At 51.1% G+C, this 16,971-nt stretch overlaps 1 protein-coding gene across 1 annotated transcript; it reads left to right on the top strand.

Annotated features, from left to right (window-relative positions):
- Positions 1-755: 755 nt before the first annotated feature.
- On the top strand, positions 756-16,487 carry LOC306770357 (dyslexia-associated protein KIAA0319-like protein; the record flags this gene model as incomplete). The annotated part of the gene is made up of 19 exons (XM_079259216.1): positions 756-921; positions 3,486-3,704; positions 3,871-4,024; positions 4,615-4,728; positions 5,441-5,709; positions 5,852-5,917; positions 6,028-6,268; positions 8,387-8,485; positions 8,567-8,664; positions 8,748-8,835; positions 10,436-10,528; positions 12,048-12,180; positions 12,312-12,417; positions 12,506-12,628; positions 12,712-12,835; positions 14,684-14,816; positions 15,060-15,208; positions 16,105-16,256; positions 16,349-16,487. Coding segments are annotated over exons 4-19 (2,107 nt in total), but the record flags the coding sequence as incomplete, so codon positions are not given.
- Between the last annotated feature and the right edge of the window lie 484 nt (positions 16,488-16,971).

Raw genomic sequence — 16,971 nt, 5'->3', positions numbered from 1 at the left:
TAATTCTTTTTATCCGCCAATTCTTTCTATCCGCTAATTCTTTCTCACCGCTGATTCTTTCTATCTGCTAATCCTTTTAATCCGCTAATTCTTTCTGTTCGCTAATTCTTTCTATCCGCAAATTTTTTTAAATTGCTAATTCTCTCTATCCGCTAATTCTTTCTATCCGCTAATTCTTTAAATTGCTAATTCTTTTTATCCGCTAATATTAATCATCCACTAATTCTTTCTATCCGGTAACTCTTTCTATCCGCAAATTCTTTCTATCCGCTAAATGTTTTTATCTGCTAATTCTTTCTATCCGCTAATTGTTTTTATCTGCTAATTCTATCCGCTATTTCTTTTATCCACAAAGTCTTTTTATCTGCTAACTCTTTTTATCTGCTAATTCTTTCTATCTGCTAATTCTTTTTATTTGCTAATTCTTGCTATCCGCTAATTCTTTTTTATCCGCAGTCTTTTTATCTGCTAATTCTTTTTATTCGCTAATTCTTTTTTATCCGCAAAGTCTTTTTATCCGCTAATTCTTTTTAATCGCTAATTCTTTCTACCTGGTAATTCTTTTTCTTAGCTAATTCTTTTTAATCGCTAATTCTTTCTACCTGGTAATTCTTTTTATTCGCTTTCTTTCTATCCGCCTCTTTCAAACCGCACTAAACACATCCGGGTTATTTACTCTGAAAGGCAGGCCACCGGAAGTAGTTTTCAGACGCGTCAGCTTTGACAATCTGTGATCAGCTGGACGACCCGCAGCGGCTCTGACCCATTTTACTGCCCCGAACACAAGAATCGCGACGCGGCGGAGCCTCTGCGACCGGGCCAGACCGGACCGTGAAGAGGCGGTAAAGGCTCCGGACGAGCCGCTTCCTGCAGGGATGTCAGCAGCTGTTACCTTCACGCGCGTGATCCCGGATTAAACAGGTGAGACAGCGCAGTTTTTCCGCCCGGAACCCGGATTACTCCGCGGTTCCGGTCCGGTCCGGCAGCCGAACGCGTTCTGGAAACCTTCACGCGCACAAGCCCACCATTTTGTTTCACACGTTACACGTTCACAGGTTGCGCGTGCTGTCGTCTCTGCCAGGGATGTGGAACCGAACCGCCTGGTTCTGAACCGAGCCCGCTCGGTTCTCACTCCTGGACCCGGAGACTCGTCTCCTCAGACCCCGGTCCGCCCCGGCCTGCGGGGTCCCCCGTGGCTCGGTACTGGGAGGACTGGTCTTTCCGGTTCCCAGCAGCGGGGTGAAACTGGTCATCCTCAGACCTGACCTGCAGATCACGTGACCAGAACAGGTGAACAGGTAGACTCACCTGTTTGCTTTCATTCCTCCATAAATCCTCTCCTTCCAGCTGGTTTGTTGCAGGCCGTGTAAACAAACAAAGTTGTCTCCAGATATAAAACATTTTCCTGAACTCGGTGTTTAAATCCAGACCAGATGATTGGTTGTTTTCCTGCTGATGTCAGAGCCATGACGTCATGCTCCAAACGGTCACATGACCTGGACCTCCGCGGGCTGTCCACGTCTGGTTCTGCAGCAGCCGTGCAGGTTCTGCCTGTTCTGTTCCTCCTAGGAACAGGTTCTGGTTCTGTTGACGTCAGTCCAGTGTGTTCACCTGCGGTTCCACAGTGGCGGAACGAGCGACCAATGGCCAGCATTGACTCTCTCGACTTCTGGACCAGTTCTTCTTGGGCTTCTGGACCGGTTCTACGTGGACTTCTGGACCGGTTCTACGTGGACTTCTGGACCGGTTCTTCTTGGGCTTCTGGACCGGTTCTACGTGGACTTCTGGACCGGTTCTACGTGGACTTCTGGACCGGTTCTTCTTGGGCTTCTGGACCGGTTCTACGTGGACTTCTGGACCGGTTCTACGTGGACTTCTGGACCGGTTCTTCTTGGGCTTCTGGACCGGTTCTTCTTGGGCTTCTGGACCGGTTCTACGTGGACTTCTGGACCGGTTCTTCTTGGGCTTCTGGACCGGTTCTTCTTGGGCTTCTGGACCGGTTCTACGTGGACTTCTGGACCGGTTCTTCTTGGGCTTCTGGACCGGTTCTACGTGGACTTCTGGACCGGTTCTTCTTGGGCTTCTGGACCGGTTCTACGTGGACTTCTGGACCGGTTCTTCTTGGGCTTCTGGACCGGTTCTTCTTGGACCAGAGGTCTGTTTGGATAAAATCTAAACGTGACGTTGATCCGTTAAATGTGGCTTCATCAGCAGCTGCCTGATGGAGCAGAACTTCAGAAACAAATCCAGATCCAGGACCGGGACCGGCGGTTCTGACGGCCAGAAACTGAAACCAGAAAAACCAGTGGCTAACGTCAAACTGGTTCTGTAAGAAGAAAAGATGAGAGGAAACCCGATCAAACGTGAAGTCATCAGAAAGAGAAAACATGATGATGTCATCGTTTGTTTTTATTTGTTTGTTTGAAACAAAAAGATTTTATTATTTTCAGGCTGAAAAGTTTCAAATGAAACATAATTCTTGTCTGCAGAAGCATCAGAAACGCAGTGGGAGGTGCTGGTCGCTTCACCCACCTGCCGGACCGGCGGGGGGAGACGGGCGGGGGGAGACGGGCGGCGGGAGACGGGCGGGGGGAGACGGGCGGGAGGAGACGGGCGGGAGGAGACGGGCGGCGGGAGACGGGCGGGGGGAGACGGGCGGGAGGAGACGGGCGGGAGGAGACGGGCGGGAGGAGACGGGCGGGAGGAGACGGGCGGCGGGAGACGGGCGGGGGGAGACGGGCGGCGGGAGACGGGCGGGAGGAGACGGGCGGGGGGAGACGGGCGGCGGGAGACGGGCGGGGGGAGACGGGCGGCGGGAGACGGGCGGGGGGAGACGGGCGGGGGGAGACGGGCGGCGGGAGACGGGCGGGGGGAGACGGGCGGGAGGAGACGGGAGACGGGCGGCGGGAGACGGGCGGGGGGAGACGGGCGGGGGGAGACGGGCGGGAGGAGACGGGCGGCGGGAGACGGGCGGCGGGAGACGGGCGGGAGGAGACGGGCGGCGGGAGACGGGCGGCGGGAGACGGGCGGCGGGAGACGGGCGGGAGGAGACGGGCGGCGGGAGACGGGCGGGGGGAGACGGGCGGGAGGAGACGGGCGGCGGGAGACGGGCGGGGGGAGACGGGCGGGAGGAGACGGGCGGCGGGAGACGGGCGGGGGGAGACGGGCGGGGGGAGACGGGCGGCGGGAGACGGGCGGCGGGAGACGGGCGGGGGGAGACGGGCGGCGGGAGACGGGCGGGGGGAGACGGGCGGGGGGAGACGGGCGGGGGGAGACGGGCGGCGGGAGACGGGCGGCGGGAGACGGGCGGGGGGAGACGGGCGGCGGGAGACGGGCGGCGGGAGACGGGCGGCGGGAGACGGGCGGCGGGAGACGGGCGGGGGGAGACGGGCGGCGGGAGACGGGCGGGGGGAGACGGGCAGAAACTGGACCGAACGCTCCTGTACTGGATTACTCCTGCATGCAGCTTTTCTCTGCAACAGCAGGACCAGGACCAGAACCAGGACCAGAACCAGGCCCAGAACCAGAACCAGGACCAGAACCAGAACCAGGACCAGGCCCAGAACCAGGACCAGGCCCAGAACCAGGCCCAGAACCAGGCCCAGAACCAGAACCAGGACCAGGACCAGGACTAGGACCAGAAGGGTCCGCTTCCTGGCGTGCAGGAATAAAGGTTCAGATGTGGAGGCGGAGCCTGCAGGCAGGTGAGACGAGTCTTTCTACAAAGTACTCTGATTACTTCTGACTGCAATGTTTGTCTGCATCGGACTGAACTGGGAAGGGGTATGTGTGTGTGTGTGTGTGTGTGTGTGTGTGTGGGGGGGGGGTACTAATAACTCCTCAGATCCTCCTTTACCGTCTCCTCTCTAGTTTCACGTCAGAGCTGCTGAGCCTCCTGCGGCGGCCATGTTGAATCTCCTCCTCAGACCACCGGTGTTGAGTCGTCTTCACCCGTCACCCCACCGACCCCCGCTGCCAACCTAACCCCCCCACTCTGCTCCTCCACCAGCTGACCAGGACACAGGTGATGATGGTGGGGGTTAGTGGTGGGGGTGTCAGTGGAACCGCTTGGTGACGGTCTCCAGTATCGACCCCGGCGGCGTCCCTCCCGTCCCCTACACGGTCCTCTCGGGACGTCTGATCGTCCAGAAAGTCGTGAACTCAGAATTACCCACAATGCATCTGAAAGTAGCGAGCAGGGATGGTCACCAGGCGGGTCCATATAGAGCAACCAACGTGGAAGGTTCAGGATAAACTATAAATCATTTTCTGGCTTTATTTGTTGAATAAATGTGAAACAAAGAAAGAAGAAAATATTATCAAGTGATTTGGATCTGGACCGACGTGGCGGGTTGCCATGGTGACGGCCAGTAGTCACCATGGCAACCCGCCAGCAGAGTGGGTTCAGTACGGAGTGGTCGGGGGGGGGCATTCAGACCGCAGGTTTGAGTCCAGTAAGAGGGTTTCTGATTGGTTCAGCAGATCCTGATCTGGTTAAAATAAATGTCACATTTCTGCAGTGTCATGCTTCACATGCTCAGACACGTGTGTGTGTGTGTGTGTGTGTTTACCTGGAGTGGCGACCAGATCAGCTGACTCTCTTCCTCCCAGCAGGTCCCCGGTTCTGCTGGAAAATGTTCTATGCACATCACAACCTGCTCACCTGGAACTTACCTCACCTGCTCCTCCTCCCGCTCACCTACCTCTGGCTCTTGGCTCCGCCCACAGGTGAGACAAAGTAATCTGAACTGAAATGCAGCTCTCTGGTTGGACACAGAATGGCAACAATGGGTACTGCTGTTGTATCCAACTCACCTGAATGCTCGGGCGTTGCCATAGTTGCGGCGGTAACGGGCAAATGGACAGATCCAGGTGATCCTGGATCCAGGAACCCGACCCCTACGGCTCCTCCTGCAGATGGTGAGCCCACGGGAGGCGGGGCCCATGTAACCCTTTGGGGCTGAGCCCGACCGGGCCCCATGGGCGAAGGCCCGGCCACCAGACGCTCGCTCTCGTACCCCGCCTCCAGGCCTGGCTCCAGAGGGGGGTCCCGATAACCCGCGTCCGGGCAAGGGAACATTTAGGCCCATGTTTGTCGTCATCATAGAGGTCGATGAGCCGTGCTTGGTCTGGTCCCTCCCCCAGACACCTGTTTCCATGGTGACCCTACCAGGGGCATAAAGCCCCCGACAACATAGCTGCTAGGATCTTCAGACACAAACCCCTCCACCACGATAAGGTGACGGCTCAGGGAGGGGTTTATTTCTAATGTTTATTAGAAATATTAAAAATTAAAAAGATTAAATCCAATTAATAAATTATTACTTTAATAAATAATGAAGAAAAGAATAATTTCATGATTATAAAATGCAAATTCATGCTCTCATGCAGTGATAAGGACCCTTCTTCACCTCCTCTTCCTCGCTGTGTTCTGGTCCAGGTGCGGCCGCCGGTCTGTGCCGGGTCACCGGCGGCATCCTGGGCGTCCACTGGAGCAGCACGGTGGGCCTGGGCTGGTATCCGCTGGCGACCGGGAGGGGCGGGGCCACATGCTGGGAGTCGTGCTGCTTGGAGCCGAGCTGCCGCGCCGTGTGGAGCCTCGGCGGCCGCTGCGTCCTCCTCAGCTGTTCCAAGAAAGATGGCTGCCCCATCTCGTCCTTACCGCAGCCTCATGAGGAGTCGCTGGGCCTCCTGCAGGTCCTCACCAAGGTACCAGCCGCATCCCACCATCCCCACACTGAGGGGACGAGAAGGTGGAGCTACAGGATGTCTGAGCTGTTGATTGGTTAAACCTGGGTAATGTGTCATCAAACTCTGGCCATTTTTTATAAAAAGTTTTTGTGCTGTGAAGGGTCCGGTCAGGACGAAGAGGGGGAATCCTCGCCATGCTGCACACACAGGACACCTCACCAACACGGTACCTGACAAGACTTTACGGCTTCTCACACGGTATTCATGTCTGTTGGGACGAGTTGCTTCCAGTTTCATCTTTTCACCTCCAGGAATTCTTCCTCAAACTGTCTGCAGGGAAAATCCAAACAGAAGCCAGTTCCCACAGTTCCCACGGTTCCCACCACTCCCAGTACCTTCCCTCTCCTCCAGGCGGCACAAGGGAACCTCAGCCTGAAGACCAACGGCAGTTCAGACGTTGTCTCTGCGGCATCTCAGAACTGGACGGTGGACGGGACCGTCCATCCGGTGGCGTCTCAAAACCACAGCGACGGTACATCCACTGAAGCGTCCGTAACCACCCCCCCCGCTCAGACAGGTGAGACACCTCCTGCAGGTAGACCTGTCCTGGTGACGAGACGGAAGCTTGCGGTGGTGACGTGACCCCCCATCAGAACTGGACTCAGGAAAGAGAACCTCCTTTAGAACCAGAACCAGGAAAGAGAACCTCCTTTAGAACCAGAACCAGGAAAGAGAACCTCCTTTAGAACCAGAACCAGGAAAGAGAACCTCCTTTAGAACCAGAACCAGGAAAGAGAACCTCCATCAAATCCAGAACCAGGAAAGAGAACCTCCATCAAAACCAGAACCAGGAAAGAGAACCTCCTTTAGAACCAGAACCAGGAAAGAGAACCTCCATCAAAACCAGAACCAGGAAAGAGAACCTCCTTTAGAACCAGAACCAGGAAAGAGAACCTCCATCAAATCCAGAACCAGGAAAGAGAACCTCCTTTAGAACCAGAACCAGGAAAGAGAACCTCCTTTAGAACCAGAACCAGGAAAGAGAACCTCCATCAAATCCAGAACCAGGAAAGAGAACCTCCATCAAAACCAGAACCAGGAAAGAGAACCTCCTTTAGAACCAGAACCAGGAAAGAGAACCTCCTTTAGAACCAGAACCAGGAAAGAGAACCTCCTTTAGAACCAGAACCAGGAAAGAGAACCTCCATCAAATCCAGAACCAGGAAAGAGAACCTCCATCAAAACCAGAACCAGGAAAGAGAACCTCCTTTAGAACCAGAACCAGGAAAGAGAACCTCCATCAAAACCAGAACCAGGAAAGAGAACCTCCTTTAGAACCAGAACCAGGAAAGAGAACCTCCTTTAGAACCAGAACCAGGAAAGAGAACCTCCTTTAGAACCAGAACCAGGAAAGAGAACCTCCTTTAGAACCAGAACCAGGAACGAGAACCTCCTTTAGAACCAGAACCAGGAACGAGAACCTCCATCAAAACCAGAACCAGGAAAGAGAACCTCCATCAAATCTAGAACCAGGAAAGAGAACCTCCTTTAGAACCAGAACCAGGAAAGAGAACCTCCATCAAATCTAGAACCAGGAAAGAGAACCTCCTTTAGAACCAGAACCAGGAACGAGAACCTCCATCAAAACCAGAACCAGGAAAGAGAACCTCCATCAAATCCAGAACCAGGAAAGAGAACCTCCTTTAGAACCAGAACCAGGAAAGAGAACCTCCATCAAATCTAGAACCAGGAAAGAGAACCTCCTTTAGAACCAGAACCAGGAAAGAGAACCTCCATCAAATCTAGAACCAGGAAAGAGAACTTCCTTTAGAACCAGAACCAGGAAAGAGAACCTCCTTTAGAACCAGAACCAGGAAAGAGAACCTCCATCAAATCCAGAACCAGGAAAGAGAACCTCCTTTAGAACCAGAACCAGGAATGAGAACCTCCTTTAGAACCAGAACCAGGAAAGAGAACCTCCTTTAGAACCAGAACCAGGAAAGAGAACCTCCTTTAGAACCAGAACCAGGAATGAGAACCTCCTTTAGAACCAGAACCAGGAAAGAGAACCTCCTTTAGAACCAGAACCAGGAAAGAGAACCTCCTTTAGAACCAGAACCAGGAAAGAGAACCTCCTTTAGAACCAGAACCAGGAACGAGAACCTCCTTTAGAACCAGAACCAGGAACGAGAACCTCCATCAAAACCAGAACCAGGAAAGAGAACCTCCATCAAATCCAGAACCAGGAAAGAGAACCTCCTTTAGAACCAGAACCAGGAAAGAGAACCTCCATCAAATCCAGAACCAGGAAAGAGAACCTCCTTTAGAACCAGAACCAGGAATGAGAACCTCCTTTAGAACCAGAACCAGGAAAGAGAACCTCCTTTAGAACCAGAACCAGGAATGAGAACAGGACGAGAAGGCTTCACTAATTCTAACCCAACTAGAAGATTTGTCAGGAAGAAATATTGAGAGATGATGTGGTGGTAGAAAGGTTCCTGGAACCAGACTGGTTTAACTGGTTTTGTTTTACTTGTTAATGATCCCTGTTTAATGTGAAAATGTTGGCTCGTGTGATCTGTTCTGAGCTGGGTTATAGAGCTGAAGCTGGTCCAGATGGGACCCTAGCTGGAGGTTCTTATCAGTCCTGTCTCTGACATGAATTCGGTTCTGGTTCTGTCTGGTTGCGTTGCAGTGAGGGAGCTGGTGGTGTCGGCAGGAGAGAGTGTGGAGGTGACGCTGCCCCGTAACGAGGTGGAGCTCAACGCCTTCGTGGTCCCAACGCCGCCGGCAGGTTAAAATAAAACTCATAATACGTCAGCATCTGGGCAGATGACATTTTTTCTTCCTCATTGATGCGATTCTACCTCTGCAGGAACCGACTATGCATTCGACTGGCGACTTATAACGCATCCCAAAGATTACAGCGGAGAGATGGAGGGGAAGAAGGGCCAGACTCTGAAACTCAGCAAGGTTCAGATCACGTCCTGCCTCAGGTCAAAATTTCAGTCTCGAAGGTGCAGACGGTCACTTTTTGTCTGTCTTCTCTCGGTCAGCTGACAGTCGGACTGTACGAGTTTGGGGTGACTGTGGACGGCGAGGGCGCCCACGGAGAGGGTTACGTCAATGTCACTGTCAGACCAGGTAAGACGGACCAAGGTAAACATGTTAGAAACTTCGTATCAGTTGGAATGCTTAGACAGCAGTGTAGCGACTTCCACAGTTGCTACTGAGGCGACGACTGGATCCGGTCTATTTGTTTGACGCGCTGTTGGTGGTTCCCATAAATGACGCACATAGGTCGCAGATATCGAGGATTTATTTGTTGGAAGTGTTACATATACTGCCTGATGATCGGGTACGATGTTATTTCACCAGCATAATATGTCACAGTGTGCAACGTCAAGTATGTATCTAGAGCGGTCAACAAAAATTACAGCTTCCCAGCCCTCCTCTCCAGCAAAATCCCAAGTGACTGGCTGACAGTGCCCTTTCAACTCCTTGGCCCTATACCGATCCACATCCACGTGACCCCAATTCATATCACCATGACAACAATATAACATCAACCATCCACCAGTGATAATTCCCAACATAAACTACATTTATGGCTCCTACAAGCAGGCTATTACATTAGCAGCTAATACTAAGACACCAGGCTATTACATTAGCAGCTAATACTAAGACACCAGGCTATTACATTAGCAGCTAACACTAAGACGCCGGGGTATTACATTAGCAGCTAACACTAAGACAGCGGTCTATTACATTAGCAGCTAACACTAAGACAGCGGGCTTTTACATTAGCAGGTAATGCTAAGACAGCAGGCTATTAGCAGGTAACACTAAGACAGCAGGCTATTAGCAGCTAACACTAACACACCAGGCTATTAGCAGCTAACACTAAGACAGCAGGCTATTACATTAGCAGCTAACACTAAGACAGCAGGCTATTACATTAGCAGCTAACACTAAGACAGCAGGCTATTACATTAGCAGCTAACACTAAGATAGCAGGCTATTAGCAGCTAACACTAAGACAGCAGGCTATTACATTAGCAGCTAACACTAAGATAGCAGACTATTAGCAGCTAACACTAAGACAGCAGGCTGTTACATTGGCAGCTAACACTAAGACAGCAGGCTGTTACATTGGCAGCTAACACTAAGACAGCAGGCTTTTACATTAGCAGGTAATGCTAAGACAGCAGGCTATTAGCAGGTAACACTAAGACAGCAGGCTTTTACATTAGCAGGTAATGCTAAGACAGCAGGCTATTAGCAGGTAACACTAAGACAGCAGGCTATTAGCAGGTAACACTAAGACAGCAGGCTATTAGCAGCTAACACTAACACAGCAGGCTATTACATTAGCAGCTAACACTAAGACAGCAGGCTATTACATTAGCAGCTAACGCTTAGACAGCAGGCTATTACATTAGCAGCTAACGCTTAGACAGCGGGCTATAACATTAGCAGCTAACACTAAGACAGCAGGCTATTACATTTGCAGCTAACACCAAGACAGCAGGCTATTACATTGGCAGCTAACACTAAGACGGCACTTCCTGTTGTACTTCCTGTTGTTGTTTACTAATTTGGGTTACCTGACTGTGGAATGACAGGAATGTAAATAAATGATCATCACTTTTAACAGAACCGGATCAGAGTCGACCTGACATTTTGTTCCCTGAACGCCCTGAGGTGTCTTTTTTTTTTTTCCTTTTTTTTTTTCACCCAACAGAGCCACGAGTAAACAAGCTTCCTGTTGCTGTGGTTTCCCCCAAGTTCCAGGAGATCTCCCTGCCAACCAGCTCCACGGTGATCGACGGCAGCCGTGAGTCTCACATGCACACACACTGACACGTTTCACAGCAAATTTTTGTCAAACTATAGCATCGACGATGGCTCTTACAAAAAGTGGTAAAGTGTCAGATACAGGCAATCCTCGGTTAACGAACGAGTTCTGTTCCTACCACTGCAACGTCAACAGAAATTCTGCACAAGTTGGATTTTTATCTGTAATTACCCCATATTGCCACCTTAATCACTAAATAACTATATAAATGCATGTATTATACATCATATTAATGGAAAAACAGTACAGGCAATTAAAATGTGCACTTAGGCATCATCTCAGCCTCCGTGTCACGCGTCGCAAGAGCTTATATGGACCCTCATAACTTCAAAACTTGCTCTATTTACATTTGTTTTATGAGTGTTGTAAAATTGAAACGGCGAAAGTTGAAAACCGCCACCACATAACCCGAGGAGCGCTTGTAACTCACTTTCAAACGTAAAAGTGAACCTATTCCTGCTATTTCACCAATAAAGTTAGCTTGTACGGAATATACATAGAGTAACAAATCCAGCACCTTCCAATGAAGAACAGACTTCTAGCAGGTGTCAGACTCCATGTTGAACCTACCATATAAGACTAAAATGAACCCAAACCCTCTAACTGATCATAAAACCATCATCCTTACTTTAAATCTACCTTCATACGGTGTGAGGAAAAAACCAACTCCTGGCTACTGGAAATGAAACAATCAGCTTTTAATTAATGAGACATTAAGACTGAACATGAAGGAACTAATCTTAGAGTAAAGGAGAAAAACATGAAGAATCTTATGACAACTATTGGGAGTTCCTAAAATTAGATTTACAGAAACTTTGGAGAAAAACTGCTGCTATTCTTTAACGAGATGGGAAGAAGGAGGAAGATGATCTGACGACAGAGTTAAATTCTCTGTCTTCAATTCCAGCTGAAAATTTGTCAGATGAGCAGAGAAACCAGTTGAACTCCTTGCAATGGAAACGGGATCAGCTGCATGTCGCTAAAGCCAAGGGGGCTTTGGTGCCATTAGGGGCAAAATGGATGGAAAAGGTGAACAGAACTCCAGTTACTTGTAGAAAAACAAGTAACTGGCTTTCATTAAATCTATAAAAACTCTGGATACATCTGCTAACAGTTCAGTTAAGCTAGCACATGGAAGTACCAAAAGGTTTGAGTTGAATAAAGGATATGTCACGGTGTCCAGTTTCTCCATGTCTTTTCTTTCTCCCAATGCAAATACTGGCTACATGCGTTAAAAACATGGAGCTAAAAGGCATTTCAGCCACCCTCTTTCTACAGGTTAAAACCCAAATAAATGCTGCTATCAGCATTTTGACTGCATTTTCTAAAGTTTCTGGTCTGAAACTGAACTTGTCCAAGTGTGAGTTGTTCTCCATAAAACCATGCAGGGAAATGTCAGGAATTCCTATAAAATGTTATGTTCCTGTAAAATGTGGAGTTAAATCACCGGGAGTATCTATTGTCAAAGAGGAAAATGTCTTCCCTGTCCTCTGCTCAGAGAGCACCGATGACGACAAGGTGGTGGCGTGGCACTGGGAGGAGGTCAAAGGTCCTCTGAGGGAGGAGAAGGTGTCTGCTGACACCCCGATCCTCACCCTCACCAGCCTGGTACCTGGGAACTACACCTTCAGGTTAGTCCAGGACCCAGTGGGCGGGGCATAGTTATCAAGTCAGCCCTGACTTTTTATTCTTTATATTTGGAAGCAGATGAGGTATGAAACAGTCGGGGGACCATTTAACTGTGTGTGTCTTTCTTCTCCAGTTTGACAGTGACCGACTCGGATGGCGCCACCAACTCCACTCAGGCCACTCTGTCCGTCAACAAAGCCAAGGATTACCGACCCGTTGCCAACGCCGGACCGAACCAGGTCTGCCTCTATCCATCACACGTCCGTTAATTAACTACAACTACTTGTCCATCCGTTAACTGAGGCTCCACTCTCCTCCTGCACCAAGGTCATCCAGCTGCCGCGAAACTCCATCTATCTGTATGGCAACCAGAGCACCGATGACCACGACTCGCTGTCTTATGAGTGGTCACTCAGCCCGGAGAGCAAAGACAAGGTGCTGGAGATGCAGGTGAGCCACAGACCTGACGTTACGGTGAGTCTCCTTCAACAGTGGCGGTGTCCAGCTTAATTTGGTCCCTTTGTGCCGTTCAGGGTGTGCGCAAGCCCATCCTGCAGCTGTCGGCCATGCAGGAGGGGGACTACACCTTCCAGCTGACGGTGACAGACTCAGCTGGTCAGCAGGATACGTCTCAGGTCACCGTCATCGTGCAACCAGGTAAACGTCTGACACACCTGAAGCCAACGTCCCGTTAACAGGTGATGCTGTTACCTGAAGATCTTATCAGAGTCAAGGTGTGTTGACGTGATAAGAGCCTTGTTGGCACACCTGTTTGTCCACACACACCTTTAGGGTTATGTCCGCAATCTATGGCGAGAAAAGCACCTCATGGATGGATGTAGGATGGATGTAGGATGGATGGATGGATGGATGGATGAAGGTTGGATGGATGTAGGATGGATGAAGGGTGGATGGATGTAGGATGGATGGATGTAGGATGGATGAAGGGTGGATGGATGTAGGATGGATGGATGATGAATGTAGGATGGATGGATGGATGTAGGATGGATGAAGGGTGGATGGATGTAGGATGGATGAAGGGTGGATGGATGGATGATGGATGGATGATGGATGTAGGATGGGTGTAGGATGGATGAAGGGTGGGTGGATGTAGGATGGATGGATGATGGATGTAGGATGGATGGATGATGGATGGATGATGGATGTAGGATGGATGTAGGATGGATGAAGGGTGGATGGATGTAGGATGGATGAAGGATGGATGTAAGATGGATGTAGGATGGATGGATGGATGATGGATGTAGGATGGATGGATGATGGATGTAGGATGGATGAAGGGTGGATGGATGTAGGATGGATGGATGTAGGATGGATGAAGGGTGGATGGATGTAGGATGGATGGATGATGGATGTAGGATGGATGAAGGGTGGATGGATGTAGGATGGATGGATGATGGATGTAGGATGGATGGATGGATGGATGTAGGATGGATGGATGGATGGATGGATGTAGGATGGATGGATGTAGGATGGATGTAGGATGGATGGATGGATGATGGATGTAGGATGGATGAAGGGTGGATGGATGTAGGATGGATGAAGGGTGGATGGATGTAGGATGGATGTAGGATGGATGAAGGGTGGATGGATGTAGGATGGATGGATGATGGATGTAGGATGGATGGATGGATGTAGGATGGATGTAGGATGGATGTAGGATGGATGGATGTAGGATGGATGGATGGATGATGGATGTAGGATGGATGGATGGATGGATGTAGGATGGATGGATGGATGTAGGATGGATGGATGTAGGATGGATGGATGATGGATGTAGGATGGATGGATGGATGTTGGATGGATGGATGATGGATGTAGGATGGATGGATGGATGTAGGATGGATGTAGGATGGATGGATGTAGGATGGATGGATGGATGTAGGATGGATGGATGGATGTAGGATGGATGTAGGATGGATGGATGATGGATGTAGGATGGATGGATGGATGTTGGATGGATGGATGGATGGATGATGGATGTAGGATGGATGGATGGATGGATGTAGGATGGATGGATGGATGTTGGATGGATGTAGGATGGATGGATGATGGATGGATGGATGTTGGATGGATGGATGGATGGATGATGGATGTAGGATGGATGGATGGATGTAGGATGGATGGATGATGGATGTAGGATGGATGGATGGATGTTGGATGGATGGATGGATGGATGATGGATGTAGGATGGATGGATGGATGGATGTAGGATGGATGGATGGATGGATGTAGGATGGATGGATGTAGGATGGATGTAGGATGGATGGATGGATGTAGGATGGATTGATGTAGGATGGATGGATGGATGTAGGATGGATGTAGGATGGATGGATGGATGTAGGATGGATGTAGGATGGATGGATGGATGGATGTAGGATGGATGGATGGATGTAGGATGGATGTAGGATGGATGGATGGATGTAGGATGGATGTAGGATGGATGCTGATCTGGACGTTCTCTGCTTTCTCCACTCCGCCCTCCAGAGAACAACAAGCCGCCGGTGGCGGATGCCGGGCCGGAAAAGGAGCTGACCCTGCCGGTGGACCGGACCACGCTGGACGGCAGTAAAAGCAGCGATGACCAGAAGATATCCTCCTACCGCTGGACCAAGACCAGGTTAGATCTGAGTAAAACCCGTCATGGACCTGAGGTGTGGGAAGGTGGTGACAAAAGCAGGAGGCGTGGCCTGTCTCCCAGAGATTTGATCGGAATATTTTCTCATGGAAAACTTCCAGCTTCCAGTTGGGAAAGGTCGGATCCAACTGCAGGAAGTCTGTTTGACTCCCTGGAAGCTGAAACGTCTCTGTCTGATGTTGGCGGGAAAAACACCTTGAATCCTTCTCGTTTCTCCTCCCGCAGTGGTCCTGATGGGGTGAAGATGGAAAACGCAGACAGCGCTGTTGCCACGGTGACAGGTCTGCAGGTGGGAACATACATGTTCACTCTGACGGTGGCGGATGAGAGGAAGTTGGAGAGCAGTGACACAGTGACGGTGATCGTAAGGGAAGGTAGGTCCACGCAGCTGACACGTCTCGAACACACACACACACACACACACACACATACACATACATATATATATATATATATATATATATATATATATATATATATGTATATATATATATATATATATATATGTATATATATATATATATATGTATGTATACACAAACACACACAGACATACACACTGGTCCTCTGCCGGAACGTTCCACCTGGTCCTCTGTCGGAACGTTCCACCTGGTCCTCCTGGTCCTCTGCCGGAACGTTCCACCTGGTCCTCTGTCGGAACGTTCCACCTGGTCCTCCTGGTCCTCTGCCGGAACGTTCCACCTGGTCCTCTGTCGGAACGTTCCACCTGGTCCTCTGTCGGAACGTTCCACCTGGTCCTCTGCCGGAACGTTCCACCTGGTCCTCTGTCGGAACGTTCCACCTGGTCCTCTGTCGGAACGTTCCACCTGGTCCTCTGTCGGAACGTTCCACCTGGTCCTCTGTCGGAACGTTCCACCTGGTCCTCTGTCGGAACGTTCCACCTGGTCCTCTGTCGGAACGTTCTCTGGTTCCATAAGATAAATATCCCATAGTTTGGTTTCTGCAGAAAACCAGTCCGACTGTAACTGTAACTGGGGTTCTGGAGGGTTCTGGCGGGTTCTACCGTTCCACCATGTGACACCTGAAGCAGGACGTAGGAACCGATGTTCCGCACAGCTTCATCAGGGGATGAACTGGTTTGTCACCACTTTAACTGGTTTAACTCTTTACAATCTGGATTCTTTTCCAGCTGAACGTTTCTGGTTCTGGTCTGACCCGCTACAGAACAGCTTTCAGTTTTCCCTGAGACAGTTTGAGTTCTGTTCAGGTTCTGGCTGGTTCTCAGTGTTTCCTGGTCTTGTATCTCCAGAGAAGGACCAGCCTCCGGTTGCCCGGGTCCTGTCCAGTCCGCCGGTCTCCCTGCCGGTCCGGTCGGCCGCTCTGGACGGGTCGCGCTCCTCCGACGATAAAAGTGGGATCGGCTACCTGTGGACCCGGGAGGACAGCAGCCCTGCAGCAGGGGTGAGACGGGGACCGTCTGGTTCTGGTTCTGATCTGCAGTCTTCATCTTTCTGGTCCTGCGACATCTAATGTGCCGATCCGTTTCGTTTCAGGATGTTCTGAACAACTCGGACCACCAGGCGGTTCTGTTCCTGGGGAACCTGGTGGAGGGAAAGTACAGCTTCCTGCTCACAGTCACGGACAGTAAAGGACAGAGCAGCTCCAGCCGGGGCTCGGTGGACGTCCACGCAGGTCCAGAACCGCTCCAGAACCACTTCAAGTCCACCCCACTCAGCTCCAGAAAACCCGTCCCCTCTGGCCCGGGTTGTTACGGGACAGAACCCGGTCCCGGTCTCTGGCCCGGGTTGTTACGGGACAGAACCCGGTCCCGGTCTCTGGCCCGGGTTGTTACGGGACAGAACCCGGTCCCGGTCCCGGGCAACCGGGTTGTTACGGGACAGAACCCGGTCCCGGTCCCGGGCAACCGGGTTGTTACGGGACAGAACCCGGTCCCGGTCCCGGGCAACCGGGTTGTTACGGGACAGAACCCGGTCCCGGTCCCGGGCAACCGGGTTGTTACGGGACAGAACCCGGTCCCGGTCTCTGGCCCGGTTGTTACGGGACAGAACCCGGTCCCGGTCTCTGGCCCGGTTGTTACGGGACAGAACCCGGTCCCGGTCTCTGGCCCGGGTTGTTACGGGACAGAACCCGGTCCCGGTCTGAGGCCCGGGTTGTT

This window comes from Telmatherina bonti (genome assembly GCF_933228915.1).
Source record: "Telmatherina bonti genome assembly, chromosome: 19".
Lineage (NCBI taxonomy): Eukaryota > Metazoa > Chordata > Actinopteri > Atheriniformes > Telmatherinidae > Telmatherina > Telmatherina bonti.
This window is presented reverse-complemented; position numbering and strand designations above follow the sequence as displayed.